At 44.6% G+C, this 16,608-nt stretch overlaps 5 protein-coding genes across 5 annotated transcripts; 3 read left to right on the top strand and 2 right to left on the bottom strand.

Annotated features, from left to right (window-relative positions):
* Positions 1 to 2,788: 2,788 nt before the first annotated feature.
* On the top strand, positions 2,789 to 3,212 carry DFJ58DRAFT_732591 (uncharacterized protein; the record flags this gene model as incomplete). Its single annotated transcript, XM_041386188.1, has 3 exons — positions 2,789 to 2,811; positions 2,866 to 2,933; positions 3,001 to 3,212. 3 exons carry the CDS (start codon positions 2,789 to 2,791, stop codon positions 3,210 to 3,212), a joined length of 303 nt encoding a protein of 100 aa, XP_041239382.1.
* A 64-nt stretch (positions 3,213 to 3,276) lies between these two features.
* Positions 3,277 to 4,771, bottom strand: DFJ58DRAFT_718232 (uncharacterized protein; the record flags this gene model as incomplete). The annotated part of the gene is made up of 5 exons (XM_041384450.1): positions 3,277 to 3,642; positions 3,738 to 3,976; positions 4,050 to 4,312; positions 4,372 to 4,493; positions 4,523 to 4,771. The coding sequence occupies 5 exons, from the start codon at positions 4,769 to 4,771 to the stop codon at positions 3,277 to 3,279; spliced, it is 1,239 nt and encodes a 412-aa protein (XP_041239381.1).
* A 2,081-nt stretch (positions 4,772 to 6,852) lies between these two features.
* DFJ58DRAFT_845123 (uncharacterized protein) lies at positions 6,853 to 7,289 on the top strand (the record flags this gene model as incomplete). Its single annotated transcript, XM_041393132.1, has 2 exons — positions 6,853 to 6,949; positions 7,012 to 7,289. 2 exons carry the CDS (start codon positions 6,853 to 6,855, stop codon positions 7,287 to 7,289), a joined length of 375 nt encoding a protein of 124 aa, XP_041239380.1.
* Positions 7,290 to 11,207: 3,918 nt separating this feature from the next.
* Positions 11,208 to 13,257, top strand: DFJ58DRAFT_732587 (uncharacterized protein; the record flags this gene model as incomplete). Its single annotated transcript, XM_041386187.1, has 5 exons — positions 11,208 to 11,233; positions 11,272 to 11,332; positions 11,387 to 11,548; positions 11,602 to 12,279; positions 12,337 to 13,257. 5 exons carry the CDS (start codon positions 11,208 to 11,210, stop codon positions 13,255 to 13,257), a joined length of 1,848 nt encoding a protein of 615 aa, XP_041239379.1.
* Positions 13,258 to 13,744: 487 nt separating this feature from the next.
* Positions 13,745 to 15,852, bottom strand: DFJ58DRAFT_666720 (uncharacterized protein; the record flags this gene model as incomplete). Its single annotated transcript, XM_041382577.1, has 4 exons — positions 13,745 to 14,179; positions 14,916 to 15,429; positions 15,484 to 15,652; positions 15,708 to 15,852. Coding segments are annotated over 4 exons (1,263 nt in total), but the record flags the coding sequence as incomplete, so codon positions are not given.
* Positions 15,853 to 16,608: the final 756 nt, after the last annotated feature.

Genomic DNA, 16,608 nt, shown 5'->3' with positions numbered 1-16,608 from the left:
CCTCGTACCTCTGTCCAACCACTTCAGTTTGCATGCACTTTAATTGCATAGTCTCCTTGGTTGATCCGTTAATCGATCGTGTTTTCACTCATGTTCAGTTGCACTATCATTAGTATCATTCACGCACAATGTTTACAATTGCTACACACTGTTCTACGATGTTTTGTAGCGTGCTTTAGTTATTGCATATGTCTTAGTTCTTTGTCGCTAGATGAACTGACTAAGCTACCTAATATAGTCATATTGCCGTGACAATCACGCTGTGACAGGGGGCGGGGGGGGGGGCTCGAAGTTTTGCCAGGATGATGTCAGAAGTTGTAAATTTGCACCCCTCTTGGGAGCGGTAGTCCGCACGGTAAGATTATGTCAGCGGATATCGCTGGTGTGAGTGATCCTAAAAAGGCAAAGTATGAGTTTATTTTTTGCCTACCTAGTTTGTACCAAAGATATCCTAGTGAGTTCTTTATCCTATCTATCAGATTTTCACCGGATCAACTAGCCCACACAAGACATGAGTGCTGAGCAGAACAATTCGAAGAACCAGAATTCAGGCTCGCTTACAACATATCTATCTTCCCATGGGACCCATGGTTTCTGCTCCGAATATTACATAATAGGTACTGCATCATATATTCATCAGACAATCACGGATTATATATCAGGATGGTATCACTATCACTGGCTGTGCAAAATGATCATCCACCTTAGTTGACATTAGCACCACTGTATGATGGATTGGGCGTAGTACGTCTCACAAGTTTTGCGTTGGAATAAGGAGGGCATGAGAGCACAGGTCTGGCAGAACACTTTGCAGGAGCGACGAGGTGGATTTGAAGGCACATTTCGGAGCGTGCTTGGAGGCACGGCAAAGGGGTGGTGGAAGCGTGAGCGTGTGGCAAAGAGGTGGTGGAAGCACTGGTCCAAGGGTTGGATGGCCGCCACCGTGACAGCATACTGGTAAATTCTGTGCAGCGGTAAATCAAGGCAGGGCTGATCTAAAAAAATATTATTTCAGTGGGATAAAAGCGCTTGATGGTTGGTAGATATATTCTGTATGAATGCTGGCTTTCGGTGGCCCATCATACGTCCACTAAAATTGCCACTCACTGCTCACACCCATCCCTCCAATATGACCGTAATTTCAGATGATCCTAGTCAATGGCCGCTGATCAATTCATATAATTTTCACAGCTATTTTATAGGTTCATGGAGACTCGGTCGGTTGATGTCGGTGATGCCTTGAGCTAATGATTTCATAGTTGCAGCTTCCGCTGCGATTATTTATGATTGGGGTGAGCAAGATACATCAGGAAAAAGGGAAATTTTCTTAAACACACTTAAGGTGACTTGAAGGTAATTCTAAGTAAGATTAAGTAGAATTCTGCTAAGTATTCCATTGCTTGAAAAAGTAGGGTCTTCTGATGAATTTGACTTATTGTTATACTTATCAGTGACTTGAGATAAGTACACAGTTAAGCATATCAGGAAAAATGGTACTTGTCATTATGGCTCAAAACCCCCCAAAAAGCGAAAATTTCAAATTATATTTCCAGTAACTACTACAACACATGTAAACTACTAACTACAAAAGAGGTAAAAATGCGAAAATTAAAGGAGGAAGAGGCAAGAGAGCTAGAAGGAAGAATCAGAGAGGAAATGTAAAAACAAAAGAAAGATTTACCAAATAGCCAAAAATCCAAAAATTAGAGGAAGGAAGAGGAGTTAGAGGCAGAGTGAAAATAAAAAGGAAGACTCACCAAATGGTAAAAAATGCGAAGATTATTGAGGGGAAGGTGATGGTGGAGGAGGAGGAGGAGGAGGAGGGAAGAGAGCTAGAGGAAGGAGAGGGTCAGAGGGAAGGAGAAGAAGAGAGAAAGAAAGACTTACCAAAGAGGCAAACTTAGGGAGGAGGAGGAGAAGGAAGACAAAGAAAGAGAGTTGAACACAAAGAAAGAGAAAAGACTCACCAGAGTTCAAAGCACCAGCCCCAGCCCCAGCACCAACAACATCAACACCAACACCAACTTCAAGAGAAGGAGAAGAAGAAGAGAAGAGAGGCAAAAACTCAGAAATTGTCAGAGAAAGATGGAAGATAAACTAAGGAAGAGACAGTGGGAGAAAAGGAAGGAAAAGATGGGAAAAGACTTGTGGTTGACCGCACTTTTGCTTATATAAGCAGTGCCAAACAAAGCCACAACACAAGACTTAGTGAATTTTCGAGTTTTTGGTTAATAGCATTTGAACCTTTCAATTTCAAGTATTTTGCTTATAACTCACTAGGATCTCAACCTATTGGTGTCATGAGACTATGGATAGACTCCCCTTGATGAAGGCTACAACTTTGGTTTTCATCGAAAAAGTTCCCACAGTCAAGTTGCTTTCTTGAACCCTCCACTTTCGAGTATTTTGCTGATATCTTACTATGATCTTAACCTATTGATACCATTAGACTATGGATAGACCACTATGAGACTGCAAGCGGGTTCGAGTCACTGGGCAAACTAGTGAATTGCGCGATTCACCTGATAAACCAGTGGTGAGGTGGTGGCCGGTGTGGAACAGGTGATTTCGTGTCACCGCCTATTTGGGTAATTTTCGATGCTTTGCAAGCTACTGTATTCACCGTCCATCCTGCAGTTGATAATCACCTGTTCTCTCAGTTACATTCACCACTTGAAAAAAATGCCAAATCTGTCGACAGATGATAATCTTTGACGTCGCGCGCTGTTGCAATTGTACCCATCGAATCACTGATCTTCGTCAACTGCCCATCAGCGCCACTAACAATATGACCACCAACTCTTCCGCACTGTGAGTCATCTTAATTTCTCTTTGACTTAACTGCTCAATATCACCTTTCACCAGACCATCCAAGCCAACTTTGTTTTGTCGCCTCAAGATACCTGAGAATCTGGATGACCCTATTGAATTATGTACGTGTCTCCATCCTGAGCTCCTGACCTATGTATCATATACACATACTGACCACTGTCTCCTCAGCCCCCGAATACCTCACGATACTTGCTGCCCAGGCCAAGGCCTCCAAGCCCAATGATGCTGACACAACCATGGTCCTGGAGGATAATCTTGTTGTGCCAGTGGACTATATCGAGAATCTCATCGAGGCACGCTGGAATGCGGAGAGGCAGCGGTGTAATGCAGAGTGTAAGGCTCAGTTGCTCGAGCTTAAAATTTTCACAAGGGCTAGATAAAATTTACACCAAGTACCAAAATCCGTGAACATGATCTCAATTGCAACCTTGCCTCTTGTGAATGCTAAGAATCCTCAAAAGCTGCATGAGCAAGATTCCCACTTCGGTCAATGATTGCCCACTGCCGACCTCCATCCATTGGCACACGCCCAATGAGACATTGCAAGCAGACAATGTCCACGACGTCTAAAGTATCATTGAGGCTACTGTAAAAGTGAATGTCGAGAGCGTTCAAGCTTGATGGAGTGGATTTGAGTTTGCATGTTGACAATGCAGTGAGGAAAATGGTAGTTGGACCGTCAACTTTGAGAGCTGGAGTATGTGGAATGCAAATGACAAAAATATGTTGCAGATGACCATAGAATGTCTGTTTCTCATATGCAGGTGGCATGTGATGTTGTCGAGCGAATTTATCAATGAGGGTCTCATACTGCAAAGTTCTGTTGGCACGCGCAATGACACCACATAAACAACTAAACTCACTCGCACAAATGTGGCGTCTCATGAATCATGTTGGGATGAAACAAGCCCTGCCGCAAGCATTGTGTCACCACCATCCAGCCATCGGACCTTGCCCCATTGCTCAATACACACTTCTTTGACATGCTGGCGAACCGATGCTAACGACACATCAAACCGAGTTGCAAGTGCCTTGAAGATCCGTGAGAGTGTGACTGATGCGAGTGGGGTTGTTCTCTGTGGTGGCAAGAGCACACATGATGGATCTGTTGATTGGGGAAGTAGTAGTAAATAATTGGGGTGTGCTTGAAAGACATAGCAAAAACAAACACGACTCATGCTTGAAATGCCTGGCTATGACTCCCAATTGACATGGACGAAGGGTCAGTTCTTCTGTGAAATTGTGGACAAGCGCTGCTTGTGTAAGTTGAGCGTGTTCGACAATGTAACAAGCCATGCATGCATCAGGATGACGTCTGCTCATAATTGCTGGTTGCATCCGCCCACAAAACCTCTCCATTGGAAATGCCCAACTGGTCCACACTTGTCTGGTCTCTTCGATGCTATCAGCTATGTGCAGAAGTGCATGAATTGTGATAGGGCATGCTGATAGACATTCGGGATTGTTTTGGTAGTATATCCTAAACAACGGCACCTTAGACATCAAGACAAGCACTGCAGAGAAGTGTTAAGGACTCACACTTCAAATTCTTCGAACCAAGTGGCAAACCCCATTCTCAAATCACTGATATCTGCAGATGAGAGCTTGAACTGAAGACAAACACGGACCATGCGAACAAGCTTCACAAAGTGCTTATAGTACTCTTTGAGAACTTGTGATGCAAAAGGACCGGCCCAAGATATTGAGTCCAAAATGACCACGAGTCTGCTGTGCACATACTCTGTTCAGTGGCTGGATTAGGTGGGCGAGCACCATATGCTGATGGGATAAAAGAGCCTGAATTAGCACCCACTTGACATACAGCATTCCAGACACTTTCGCCCAGCTCATAATCCTCCAACCCAACATTGAGGCCTTTGAATTCACCTGTCCAGAGTAAGATAAGGTTTTTGATGACATTCTCCCAAATGAGGTGCATGAAGTCATAGGGAAATGACTTCGGGAATGATAGTGAGGACACAAAACTTAAAACAGGTATGCCTTTGATGCCATATTTCTTGGCGAGTCTCTCTGCTTCAGCTGTTGTGGGTGCCAGTTGAACTTGCTGAGCATGTTGCATCATCTCCTCATGAGTGCGGTGGGGGAGTTGAAGTGGATCGAATTTTTCACGGCAGTGCATGATGAACGAATCTCAGGGTGACTGCTTCAATTGAGAGGCACCTAGTGCACAGTACTTTTTGCCCAGGGAACTCGAACCCCAGTAATGTTGCATGTTTGACAGGGAGAATAACCGTTGTGACCCTTGATTTGCATGACCATTGAAACTGCAGGAATATCTCCTGCCACAATGATGAGATAAGCCTGGAGGATGAACAGCTTCGCCTGGAGTGAGTCAAATGCCCGAACTCCTGCAGCTAGTTTGAGGTGCTCTTCGACAAAAAGCCATAGAAAAGAATCAAAGTCTTTGGTTTCTTTGGGCCAGGAACCACACCCAGGCATATGATATAATCCTTGAGAAATCGGATTTACGGAGGGAGATTGTAGTTGAAGAGAATGATTGGCCAAGCAGTAGATTTTCGACGTCGGAAAGGTGCAAATCCATCAGTTGACAATCCCAGCACAATATCACAAGGGTTGAAGTGAGAAAAAGGCATCTCTGTGTCATTGATGACAACATTTGTAGCCCACAGCTGGCAGTACCACAAGCCATCAAAGATGTCATTGACTGAGCCAGGAGTGTGTATGTGATCGTGCACACGGTATCTCATTTTTGTTGCCAATGCAGGATTGTGAAACATCGAGACGAGGCGTGGAATGACGGGAACATAAGTGAACTGTTTCTGTGGCCGCTTGTTGGACTGGTAGCATGGTGCACTGCAATGCGGACAGACTTCAAGATCTTCATTTGGCCCAACAAAACAGCAACATGAGTTCACGCAGCAATCGTGATATTGAGGCTCTAGTCCTGATAAAAATGCAACTCACGATTTTGCCTTCTTAAGGCTTGGGACATTGGCGGAGGGGAAAGCAAACTGGAGCATGTTAAAATTGGCCTCAGTCAAGTGAGACTTGATTTTGTATGCGAATGCACGCAATATATCTTTGTCGTCAATGCTGAGATCTTCACCTGCTAGTCTATAAGCTTCACTACATCAAATCTCACAGCAAAAAACACACTGATCTCCAGGAGCTCCTGTTTGACTCCTTCACCCAATAACTCATCCTCAACATCACTCTCAAGGCCAACCTCTCGGTCAAAGTCCTCATTGGAGTCATGGTCAGAGTCCTCTTCTCCACTGCTCTCAAGATCATTTTTCTCTTCATCAGACAACAGTTCCCGCTCAGCTGACTCTACAAGATGGCTGCAAGATTGGCGAGCCATTGAGAGTGCATCATGTACAGTGCATCAGGGCTGGAATTAATGTATCGTTCGGTGGGATCGGTGAGGTGGCATGAAGAGGTGATGGACTTGGTGGAGGACTGAATGATATGTTGTAATTATCCTGCACGTCTGCGAATGCATTGGTTATAGTTTGGTTTCATCATGAGAGAGACATACCCAATGTCATTTCATCTTTGAGTTGAATATTCTCTGAGGGCTGCGCTACCTGCTTTGCCTTCTTATGTTTGCCAGTGGCGAGAAGTTTCGACTGATAGGGTGATGTTGCTTTCAAACGCGGAGGGGCAATGAGTAGGCGGTGATTCCGCCATGTTCTTTTACTGACCCATTTGTTACAACAGCGGCATAGTTTACGCACTGCAGGGTGGTGAAATTTAACCATGGAATTTGGACGTGTTCTGGCAGATCAGCGAAGCTTTAAGGACAAAATGACTTTGATTCACATCTGTGGCTGCATACAAGGATTCGCAGCGCTAGCCACCATACCCACATTCAGTCCTCTCATCAGACCCATACAATAACCATGCCTGGCAGTAATGAGAACCGACCACCTACGGGGCCAACTGTTGCAGCTAAAAAAAAGCGGAGCTGCACCGAGCAATCCAACAGCAGCTTCCGGCCAGGTCGGAACAGTTCGACCACCTGTGGCAGCCAAAACAATGACTCCAGCTTTGAAAACCTCGAATAAAAATCAGACAAAGCAAGTCCTGCAAGAGAAGAACACGAAACTTGAGGATGAGAATTCTCGTCTCAGAGGTGTGGAAAAATTTTCTTACCGGTGCCATTGGTATTTCAAATAACAAACATATTTCGAGCAGCAAAGATCTTGCAACTTGAGGAGGCTGGACAGGCAGCAAAGCTCATGACCACAGAAGCAGAAGCTGCTAAAAAAGTTGCAGAAGAGAAGATTAGAAATGGCCGTCATGGTGTTGATCCGACGCACGAGCTCATCCAGAAGCCCACAACTGCCGAAATGAGAGACTTGGGCAGCAGAGGCCGTCTGCTCAAGGCGATGAAGCTTGAGGATAACAAAGCAGAATATCTGGCCATTCAGGTCAGTTGTTTGGAAAACAAAAAGACTTGGCAAAAAATGTAGTTTTTTTAACTGTAATAAATCACCTGTGGGGTGGGTTGTTATTACCAATCCCCGGTGATGTTCAACATGTAATGCGGTGACTCTGACTAGATTGACGGGTGATGGTACCGGCGAAATTCACCAGTTCTGGGTCGCATAGTGGACTCTCCTTGACAAGGGCTACAACATTGGTTTTCATGAAAAAAGTTCCCACAGTCTATTATCATACTTAATTCTGGCCATGCATTACTTACTATTATTGTGTTTCCTTGGTGAACAATTCTCCAAGCAGAAATTAAGTCAGAATGATTTGCTTTGACAGCTTGGTGAACTTAGCATTGAATTAAGTCTGTTTAAGTGAGATAAGATGGCTAAGACTTTTTCCCATTTTCCTGATGTAGTGGTGAAGAATCATTAAATTATCTTAACAATATTCCTAGCACTCACTTTCAGACAAGAGGTAGGTTGATGCAATTACTGGAATGGCCATCTCATTAAGCATGGTGTAATAGGTCAAACTAATCTGGGTAAGCGAAGTACCTTATCAGCAAAACAACATGATAATAAATTTGATTCAGGGCAGAAGCGACGCTGGTCTTTCATGACTTTTTTATATCTCAGTGTATGTATTTTATGTTATAAATTGGCATGTTGTGCTGAGTGGAAGTACTATAGGTGCGCTATGCTGCACTGCCATACATTGTGTAGGTTTGCACAACTACCAAGTTGATGCTATGCTAATAGGCCTTCTCTGACAACCAGGATATTCATGCTCAGTATGTTTCTTGACATACACCACATTCATTTCTTCTGACCAGTGGTGCATAGTAACTCTTCCGACAATCTCAGTGTCAGATGCAGTGAGCATTCTGCACTGATGCCTGTCATTCTTGTCTAATCAACTGCACTTTTACGCAGGGGTAAGTGATACACTCAATTAATTTGTTCAGCATAATGACTCGGACTACAACAGCTGTGAGTTTGTTTGGAGTATTTTAGCGTTTGGGTCTCATCACTGACTGGGTTTTAGGCAATAATCTCTTCCTAGCACTAAACTGGCTTAATGTGGTCATAACTGCCTTACTGAGAAGTGAGCTACTTAGAAACCTCAGCAACCTTGCATTGGCTGACTGATCACGCAAGTCATCATGGTTGCTCGGCTACATGCCATATATCAGCAATCCAGAAGGATACTTATCTTTCTTGTTGCAATCTTCCTGGGTATCACGATCGCTTGCGTGGGGATCACTGCAATAGGGACAAGCCATACCATAGGGGGTAAGCTTGAATCATGGATTAAGGACATCAGTACATCAGGCTTATTGAATGAATACCAGAGGAGTTCATTCTCTCTGGCAACTATCAATGCAATTATAACTATGAGGGAGATGCCCGACTTCTTAATTCCATGACTTGGATGCTCTGCACTCTATGGGAGGTCCTCTCACTGTGTCTTGCAGTCTGGATTGCTGTCAAACACTTTTGTGAACTGCCACAACCGCTCAGGACAAGGACCATCTGTGACTGCTTGACGGTGGTAATAAAAACTCATGTGGCTTACTTTGCAAGGTGAGCTGTTTGAACATAGATGCTGTAGTTTGCTGAATCACACCTGCTAGCTTCGCTGTTGGTTCTTGCTTCACCATTGGCTTTTTGTCCCCAACACTCATGGTATGCCGATTGACCTGTCATGACATCTTCGTGTGACCGTTGTTAATGCATTTCTATAGGACTCGAATTCCGTGGGGACTGTGGCTTATCACGGTATTCTCGATGTTTTGTCAGTCATGCAGATGTTCGTGCTAGGACCGCGCCTCATCCTTAGCATTCGAGAATACAACGCTAAGCTTGTGGCTGACTTCAATGCAGGAACCCGCATGACTTCGCTTGTTTTCCATCCGGACGCATATGCATCAACTGGTAGTATTGTCACGGTGTGACACAAAGACCTCTCTGAGTCAACTCCGAGTCAACTAGTCATTTGCCAGGCACTCTTCAGGGACTCGGAGCAGAAGAATCCTGTTTTGTCGTTTGTAGTGATTGGGTGTTTCGTAGTAGATACTATGGAATAAGCCAATATCATATTGTACTACTACCAATGGAACTGGCTGCCGCACTTGCATGATGGCAAGTTACATCAAACAGCCATTATACAGTTTTGAGATGTTAGTTTTCAAATATATACATTGAGGAATATTATTGTTGAATCGCGAAAGTTTTAGTCTTGATGAGTCATTTTTCCAACAAGTTCTAACTCAATTCTGCTCAGTGTGATTTAGGGTTCAGGGAATTTGGGGTGGGCTAATTTGCCCGGCTAATTTACCTTGCTAATTTACCGTGAATGACAGGGTGAATTTCAGACCCTCGAAAACCAGGTGTCAATTTGGGCAGAAAGTCTCAGGATTCGGGTTTTCGCCCCTTCGCGCTTTCGCCCCGCAAACAATGATAAATAACTAATATTAATTTTGTATGTGTTAGGGCGTGTTATATAATCAAGCTTGCCACACGACGTCATGTGTCAATGTCTCTTATCTTGAATATATTCCTCTCCGAGTCTGGCATCTCGCATCTCGCTATGCGACTTCCACCCCACTGTCATGCATGGTATGTGACTCATACCATGACATATACATAGCAGGAGTAATAAGGGAGGTATAATACACCAGGATGTATCCTATCACCAAGTTACCCCATCATTTTTCCCTTAGTTATTAGCTAGTATTTTCACTTTCAAAACTTCACTTCCATTTCTCCATGTATTTCTATTTTGTTCCATGAGATTCTATCTGTTTCCATTTTTCTAGGCATATTTATCCATCAAACTTCCTCTCCAGCCACAAAGCATGTTTGTAAGCTTGTCATGTGACTGGTTAATAATCTGATTTGTAAGGATTCAACTTGACTCATCATGTTTTTGTCATGATTCGTCATGCTTTGTAAGACTTGCAAGTGTATTTATAAGCTACTTAGTAAGAAGGCTGATTCAGCTCACTCAAAAGATTGGTTTGTAAGCATGTTCTTACCAATCCTTGGGATGACTCATGTTTTTTATTCATCTTTCTTTGTAATATTACATTGTATTAATAAGCTAGTTAGTAAACAAGCTGACTCAACACACCAAAAGGATTGATTTGTAAGAATGTTCTTACCAATCCATGTGCTGAATCATGCTTAGTAAGATGGCCTCCAAAAAGGTATAAAAGGAGCCCATTTTGCCACTGTCAATCTAAGCTTCCCACTTTAAACCCTGTTCTCAAATCAAGTGAGATTACCTAAGAAATAAAGTGCAGGCAAATCTAGTGCCTTGAAGTAAGACTAAGAAACATCTATCTGAGTTATATACTACCTTACAGGGGTTGACTATATAACAAACTAACCCACTAAACTTAAACTAAACTTCACACATACAAATAACCTCTCTCTTTCATAGGAAGGGAGAATCAAACTAAGAGAACTACTTCACATTGAGGCAAACTTTCATAGGGTGAAATAAACCTATTTAATTGACAAAAGACCTCAAAGCAAACCTACAGAGAGAAAGCAAGAAGGGGACATTTTTAAGTAAACCCTCCCAAGAACTCACACGTTATCTACCACGAAAACTAGAAAAGTCGTAGACTGTGTACTTAAGGACTGGCAAGAAGTCTTATCCTATATAGTTGTGCTGTCACTATATAAGCGACGTACATAAGACCCTTAAGTAAGAGGATACCGCCTACTGGAATAAATACAGAATAGCCATGAGGGTATTGATCCCTTTGTTTTGTTGCACCAAACATCCCCAAGGTATAAAGGAGCGCTGCCGCATGCTCAACAGACTTATCCCCTTCTTCCTCTCACTTTTTCTACCACCAGCTATCTTCAGTGCAACGCCTCCCGGTTCCTGCCCGCATGTAAATTTATTAATGTGCGTGGGCTACTCCGTCTAAGTGTTCCATAATGCTCACTGTATCTGCTGACACTAGGTACTTTGTTATCGCTCACTCATTCCTATTTCGTTCAGTTCCACCAGCCATTGCTCCACCAACAATTTCCTTGGTGCGTTATCAATTTTGTCAATATGGGTAAGTCGTATCTGTAAAGCCTCGCATCCTGCCCGCTAAACTGTGTTTCTTCAGATTCACCTTCATACTATCCTACCAGCAATGTCCGATGTCACACCCTCGATGTTTCCTATCAAGCCCGAGTGGTCTGCCATTTGCTCGACCCACCGTCAGCCTGTCGAGTGGAGTGTGGTGAAGGCCAATCTCAAGGGCAATCAAGGACGATGGTATGCCAAAGTAAGTCAGTCCAGCATCATTGTCTTACCCTCATGCTAATTCATTGGATACAGTGCAAAATTCGTAACGAAGATGGCATGCCCTGCTCCTACTTTCGGTGGGGCTCACCGAGGACGTCACCTACACAGTTGCCACAGATTTCACCGGTTCCATTGCCCAGTTTGAGCAGCCAGGCAAGGCATTGTGCTGTTCCTGGTTGCAAGTTCCCTCGAATTGCTGCAGATTGCGAGAACATCTGTTGTCACACGCACTGCATTACCTTTGGAGGCTGCAAATTGAAAAACCACTTTGTACTTGCACTTAGCCCTCCAGATGCTTGGTCATTGACACAATCACTATCACCAACACCAGTTCTTTCAGCTGCCCCTTCACCATTACCTTCTGCTTCACCGTCTCCTCTGCCATCTCCATTGCTCTCACCTGCCAGTGCCTTACCAGATACAGTATTGCCGCCCAGCCATATTCGTTCATCTTCGCGCCAGGCTTCAAGGCAGCCTGCTAGACAGTCCCGTGGCCGACATGCCAGTAAGGGCAAGGGCCGTGCTATTGAGCCCAGTACCGAGGTGGATATCTTGGCTGATCCACACCATCAATCTCAACTCCCACCAATTTTCATGGAGCGCTATGCAGAGCAGGAGCGCACACTTCAACAAACGCAAGCCAAAGCAGCCTCTGATCGTGACTTTCAAATGCAGGTTGCTAATACTGTGAATGCCTATGGGTGGTGTAAGGTGAACTTTTTTGCGCTGCTTGTAGCTGTGGACTGTTATTGACGTCTTGAATATTAGGATGGCGAGGATGCCCAGTTATGTGAATTTCAGAACGGGTTTGTATACCCCAAATTCCCAGTGACCACGGACATATTAGCAGCACTTGGCCTTCCTTTTGGCATCGACGGCAAACACCTGGTTCAGTACTTCAATCCCTCGTGCTGTCGATGGGTCCAAATTTTCCAAGGGCACGTGCTTACCCTTGATGCACGTTCTGTCTACCTGTGCAATGTGGGAGTTACAGTCACGCCAGACTTTGATTCTGTCTTCACACATTCCTCTGACGCTGCAGCTCCTCCCCACCTGCGAAAGAATCTTCCAAGGGAGCGAGCATCAGTGCATCTAGCCATCAACCAGGATATCATTGCCGATGCCTCCTTGCCTTCGTCTCCAGCGCCATTGCCATTGCCATTGCCTCCAGCACCATCACCTTCACCTCCAGTACCATCACCTTCTCCCCCACCCACTGTGCTCAGAACCCGTCATCGCAAGGTAGTCTGCACATCTGATCTGCTAGACCTTAGTATAGACTTGGATGAGAGCGACGAACATGATGGTGACCGTACCATCACTCCATCTTCATCTGGCCTGTCACCGGAGCATCCAATCGATGTTGATGCATTCATCGCTACTCGCCGATGGCCAAGCGATTTCTATACCTGTGAGGTTTCAGCTTGTTTTGATGCCTGCAGGAAGGCACGCGAGGCCGGCAAGTCATTCAAGTCTACGTTCCTGGCCTTCTATGGGCCAAAGGTGAAGTTTAACCCATCGACATTCACAGAACACTACCAGCGGTGGTTTGATGCACCGGTCTCCATGTGGGCCCGGTTTGTGTCCTGTGGCATGATGCAGGAGGGACTATATTCTATGTTTATGAAGGAAAGTCCTGCACGTCATGCACAGGTAAAGGCTGTGAAGAAGCGTCTAAAGGCAAACTGATGGTTCAATTATCATATCTCTACTAGCATCGCATCACCTACACATCTCAGCCTCATTTTGTTGTGTATATCGTCTAACATACTACATGTAATTATTCTACTGCCAATGGCCAGTTGTCTGTGTTTCGTCCCTCTGTCTCCAACTTTGCTCTTGTCATCCGGTTCTTTTGCAAAATCATCTCATCAAGAAAAATGCATAGTGGTCAGCAGTCATTTCTCGACAGATTGAATGATATCCTCCAAACCAAACATTGGTCTGCTCTGCTACTGATGAGTTGAAAACCCACTGCCCATTTTCGTCCTTTAAGTCGTCAAAAGCTGAGGGATTGCAGTGCGTCTGACACCACATATCTTCTTTGGAATGTTTGCATTTGGAGTGGAATACATCGACAGATAATCCTATGTTGATGAAGTAAGGATCGTTGCGCACCATGTAGGAGAGGGTGCAATTGTTGTCGTAGAATATGTGATCTGGCCTAATGCTTTCATCACGATACACACACTTGATCATTTCCTATAACACTGAAGTTAGCAATAACAGTGGTGTTGAACTTAAAACATATGATAACACTCGCAACTCCTTCTGCTCCATAGAAAGTCTCTCGTGCTATGATCATGCTGCAGGGTGCAACGAAAAGCTGTTCGTTGTGTGTACGCTTGCAGCCAAATTGTGCCTTAACCTTGCGGTTCGTCCTTTGCGGTGTGGCAGCAGCATTCATGACAACTTCATCTCTCTCGTTGACATCGAAATCTTCTTCTAGCGGGCTATCATCGTCGATCTCGTCCACAGCTATATCTCTGGTATTGGAGCTACTTGGGTTGGAAACATGAGCACGCTCAAGATGTTCTCTGAGTTGGAAGCGTGCCTGTCCACGTTCGGTGTATGCTGCCTCAACAGCATAATGAGCCGGATCGCTGCACGTCTTCTTTGCGGTGTAGAGACTCGATCCTGGGTAGCCTCACAATGGCACATATTGCAACATAGGTCGAGTCTACAGTATCATGCATGTAACACGACACTTGCGCGATAAACGCGACGTTCGCACGACTTAGGCGACACTTCCGCGACATAGGCGACACTTGCGTGACTTGCGCGCGCTTTAGGCGAATTTTCCCGCGCCTAAGCACTATAGGGCGCCTGACTTCCCACTGTGTTTTCCCATGTCCAACCAAGTTCCCAGGTATGCATTTCTCCATTTATCATTTATTTCAACATCGTACCATGTTTATTTTCACTTGGTACACATTTTTCATGACACATTTTTTACTTTACACAACACACATTACCACGGACCACCATCATCATAGACAGTCACCATCTCCGAGTTTTTATTATGTTTTGAATAAATCATCGCAAGCCCTAGTAGCAGTTAGCTCTAGTGGCCATATCCGCATCAGTTGTCTTATCAGCATCTCAGTACACATCTTAACATCTCACTATCGCTCGCATACCGCTTTCACCCAGTTCCGCTTTTCGACGCGCGACTTTCCCGCGCTTCGCGCGCCTATAGCGCCTTTGTTCCCGCGCTTTCGCCTTATCACGCGCTTTGCGCATCCCCCCTAGAGTTGACCAGTGGATATTTGCTTTCTCCGCTTCCCCTAAGGGACGAACATATCGCACTCATATTTTCCTCCCTTCAACAATTATATCAGCTGCACCCTCAGCTGAGTTGAAGATCCTTCAGCGGGGATAGTGGGATTGTCACACCCAATGATGGTGCATACACCATCAAGAGAGCTATGAGTGAGACAAAAACGGTCACGGTTGTTGGCAAGCGGATTATGGCAGTTATGGACACTGCAGCATGGGTGCCCGACAGTGACACCATCTATGACAATAACAGACAGCTTGCTATCCACCTTCCCATCATCGTCCTCGTCATAGAAAGAAGTGCATTTAGAGCAGTAGTGACACAGCTCTTCCTGGCCATAATACTGAATTCTACGGTTCCTCACTTGAATGGCTGCAGTGAAGCGGTCTCGGTGCAAACCTGAATGTTGGACAGCAAGAGTCTCCCCACGACATAGAAGATCTTCAAGGAGTGAGAGTTGAACAATGCCACTCCAGACATGGTCACCAGAAAGAGAGAAACTGTAAGGAAAGTCATCTGGAGGGACAGCTTGATGAGAAAGTGCCAGGTTATACAGACGAGCGCAATTTGACATTGATGACCTAAAATCACACAATATCAGCACCAGTTGGTAGCAGTGACATTGCGACACCTACCAAGACACAACATTCATAGTCCTCCACATGCGGATAACTGCTGTTTCGACAAACTGATGTCCACCCACATGAATGATGTCTGGAACACCTTTGTAGTAGGTCCTCTGGCATGAATTCTTTGGTGCTTTGTAGTCGACATAGTAGTTGTGATGAAATGTGACATTACATTCTGTGCGTAGCATCCAATTAGTGTGAATGGCAGTCAATGAAACTGTAGCACGCACCTTCACATTTGAGGTCAACTGTGTACGTGGCAATGGGGCCATTGTTAAGGGTGTACAGAACAGCAGGGCGCTGCATAGCCTTCATTAATTTTTTCTCGTTCACGCAGTTAAGCGTGCTGCAAACTTGTTGTGGAGGGTAAAGAGCACGATGTGCTGGATCAAATAGTACATATAGCTGATGATCCAGAGGCAGTTACTAGTATATGACAGATAGGCTTACTGATTCCATAGATGCGATTTTCGGAAAAGATCTTGAACAAATCACCTAAACCAAAGGTGCCCTCATACCAGACAATGTTCTTGAGTACTGTCCAGTATGCTGGTACATCACTAGCAGGAATACAACAACTTGCTGATAAGAACTCAAGGAGGCTGGTTGAAAGATGGTTGGGTGGCTCATTGACATTGTAATTGCCAGGCTGAACAAGGGTGATGTCGTTTTTGAGCGAGGGTAGCAAGAACGACAAACCGAAAAATAGAATAGAGAGAGATTTGGGCCTGGGCTGAGACAGCTTGTTGCAAATTCGAAAGAAGGTCAATGATGGAGGCAGATGACTCGTTCTCCATGATAGATAGGATTCGATGACTACCAGCAGCGAGGTAGTACTACAACTACAGATCCAAGTCACACTTAACTTTGCATACCGATATTATTAAAATTATTTATTATCATTTGCGGGGTGGAAGTGATTGGTTGCATAGCGAGATGCGAGATGCCAGACTCGGAGAGGAATATATTCAAGATAAGAGACATTGACGCATGACTGTCGTGTGGCAAGCTTGATTATATAACACGCCCAACACATACAAAATTAATATTAGTTATTTATCATTGTTTGCGGGGCGAAAAAGCGAATCCTGAGACGTCCTCAATTTGGGTGAATTTGGGTGAATTTGGGTC

Source organism: Suillus subalutaceus (assembly GCF_016647625.1).
Source record: "Suillus subalutaceus strain FC151 chromosome Unknown DFJ58scaffold_128, whole genome shotgun sequence".
In the NCBI taxonomy this organism is placed as follows: domain Eukaryota; kingdom Fungi; phylum Basidiomycota; class Agaricomycetes; order Boletales; family Suillaceae; genus Suillus; species Suillus subalutaceus.
This window is presented reverse-complemented; position numbering and strand designations above follow the sequence as displayed.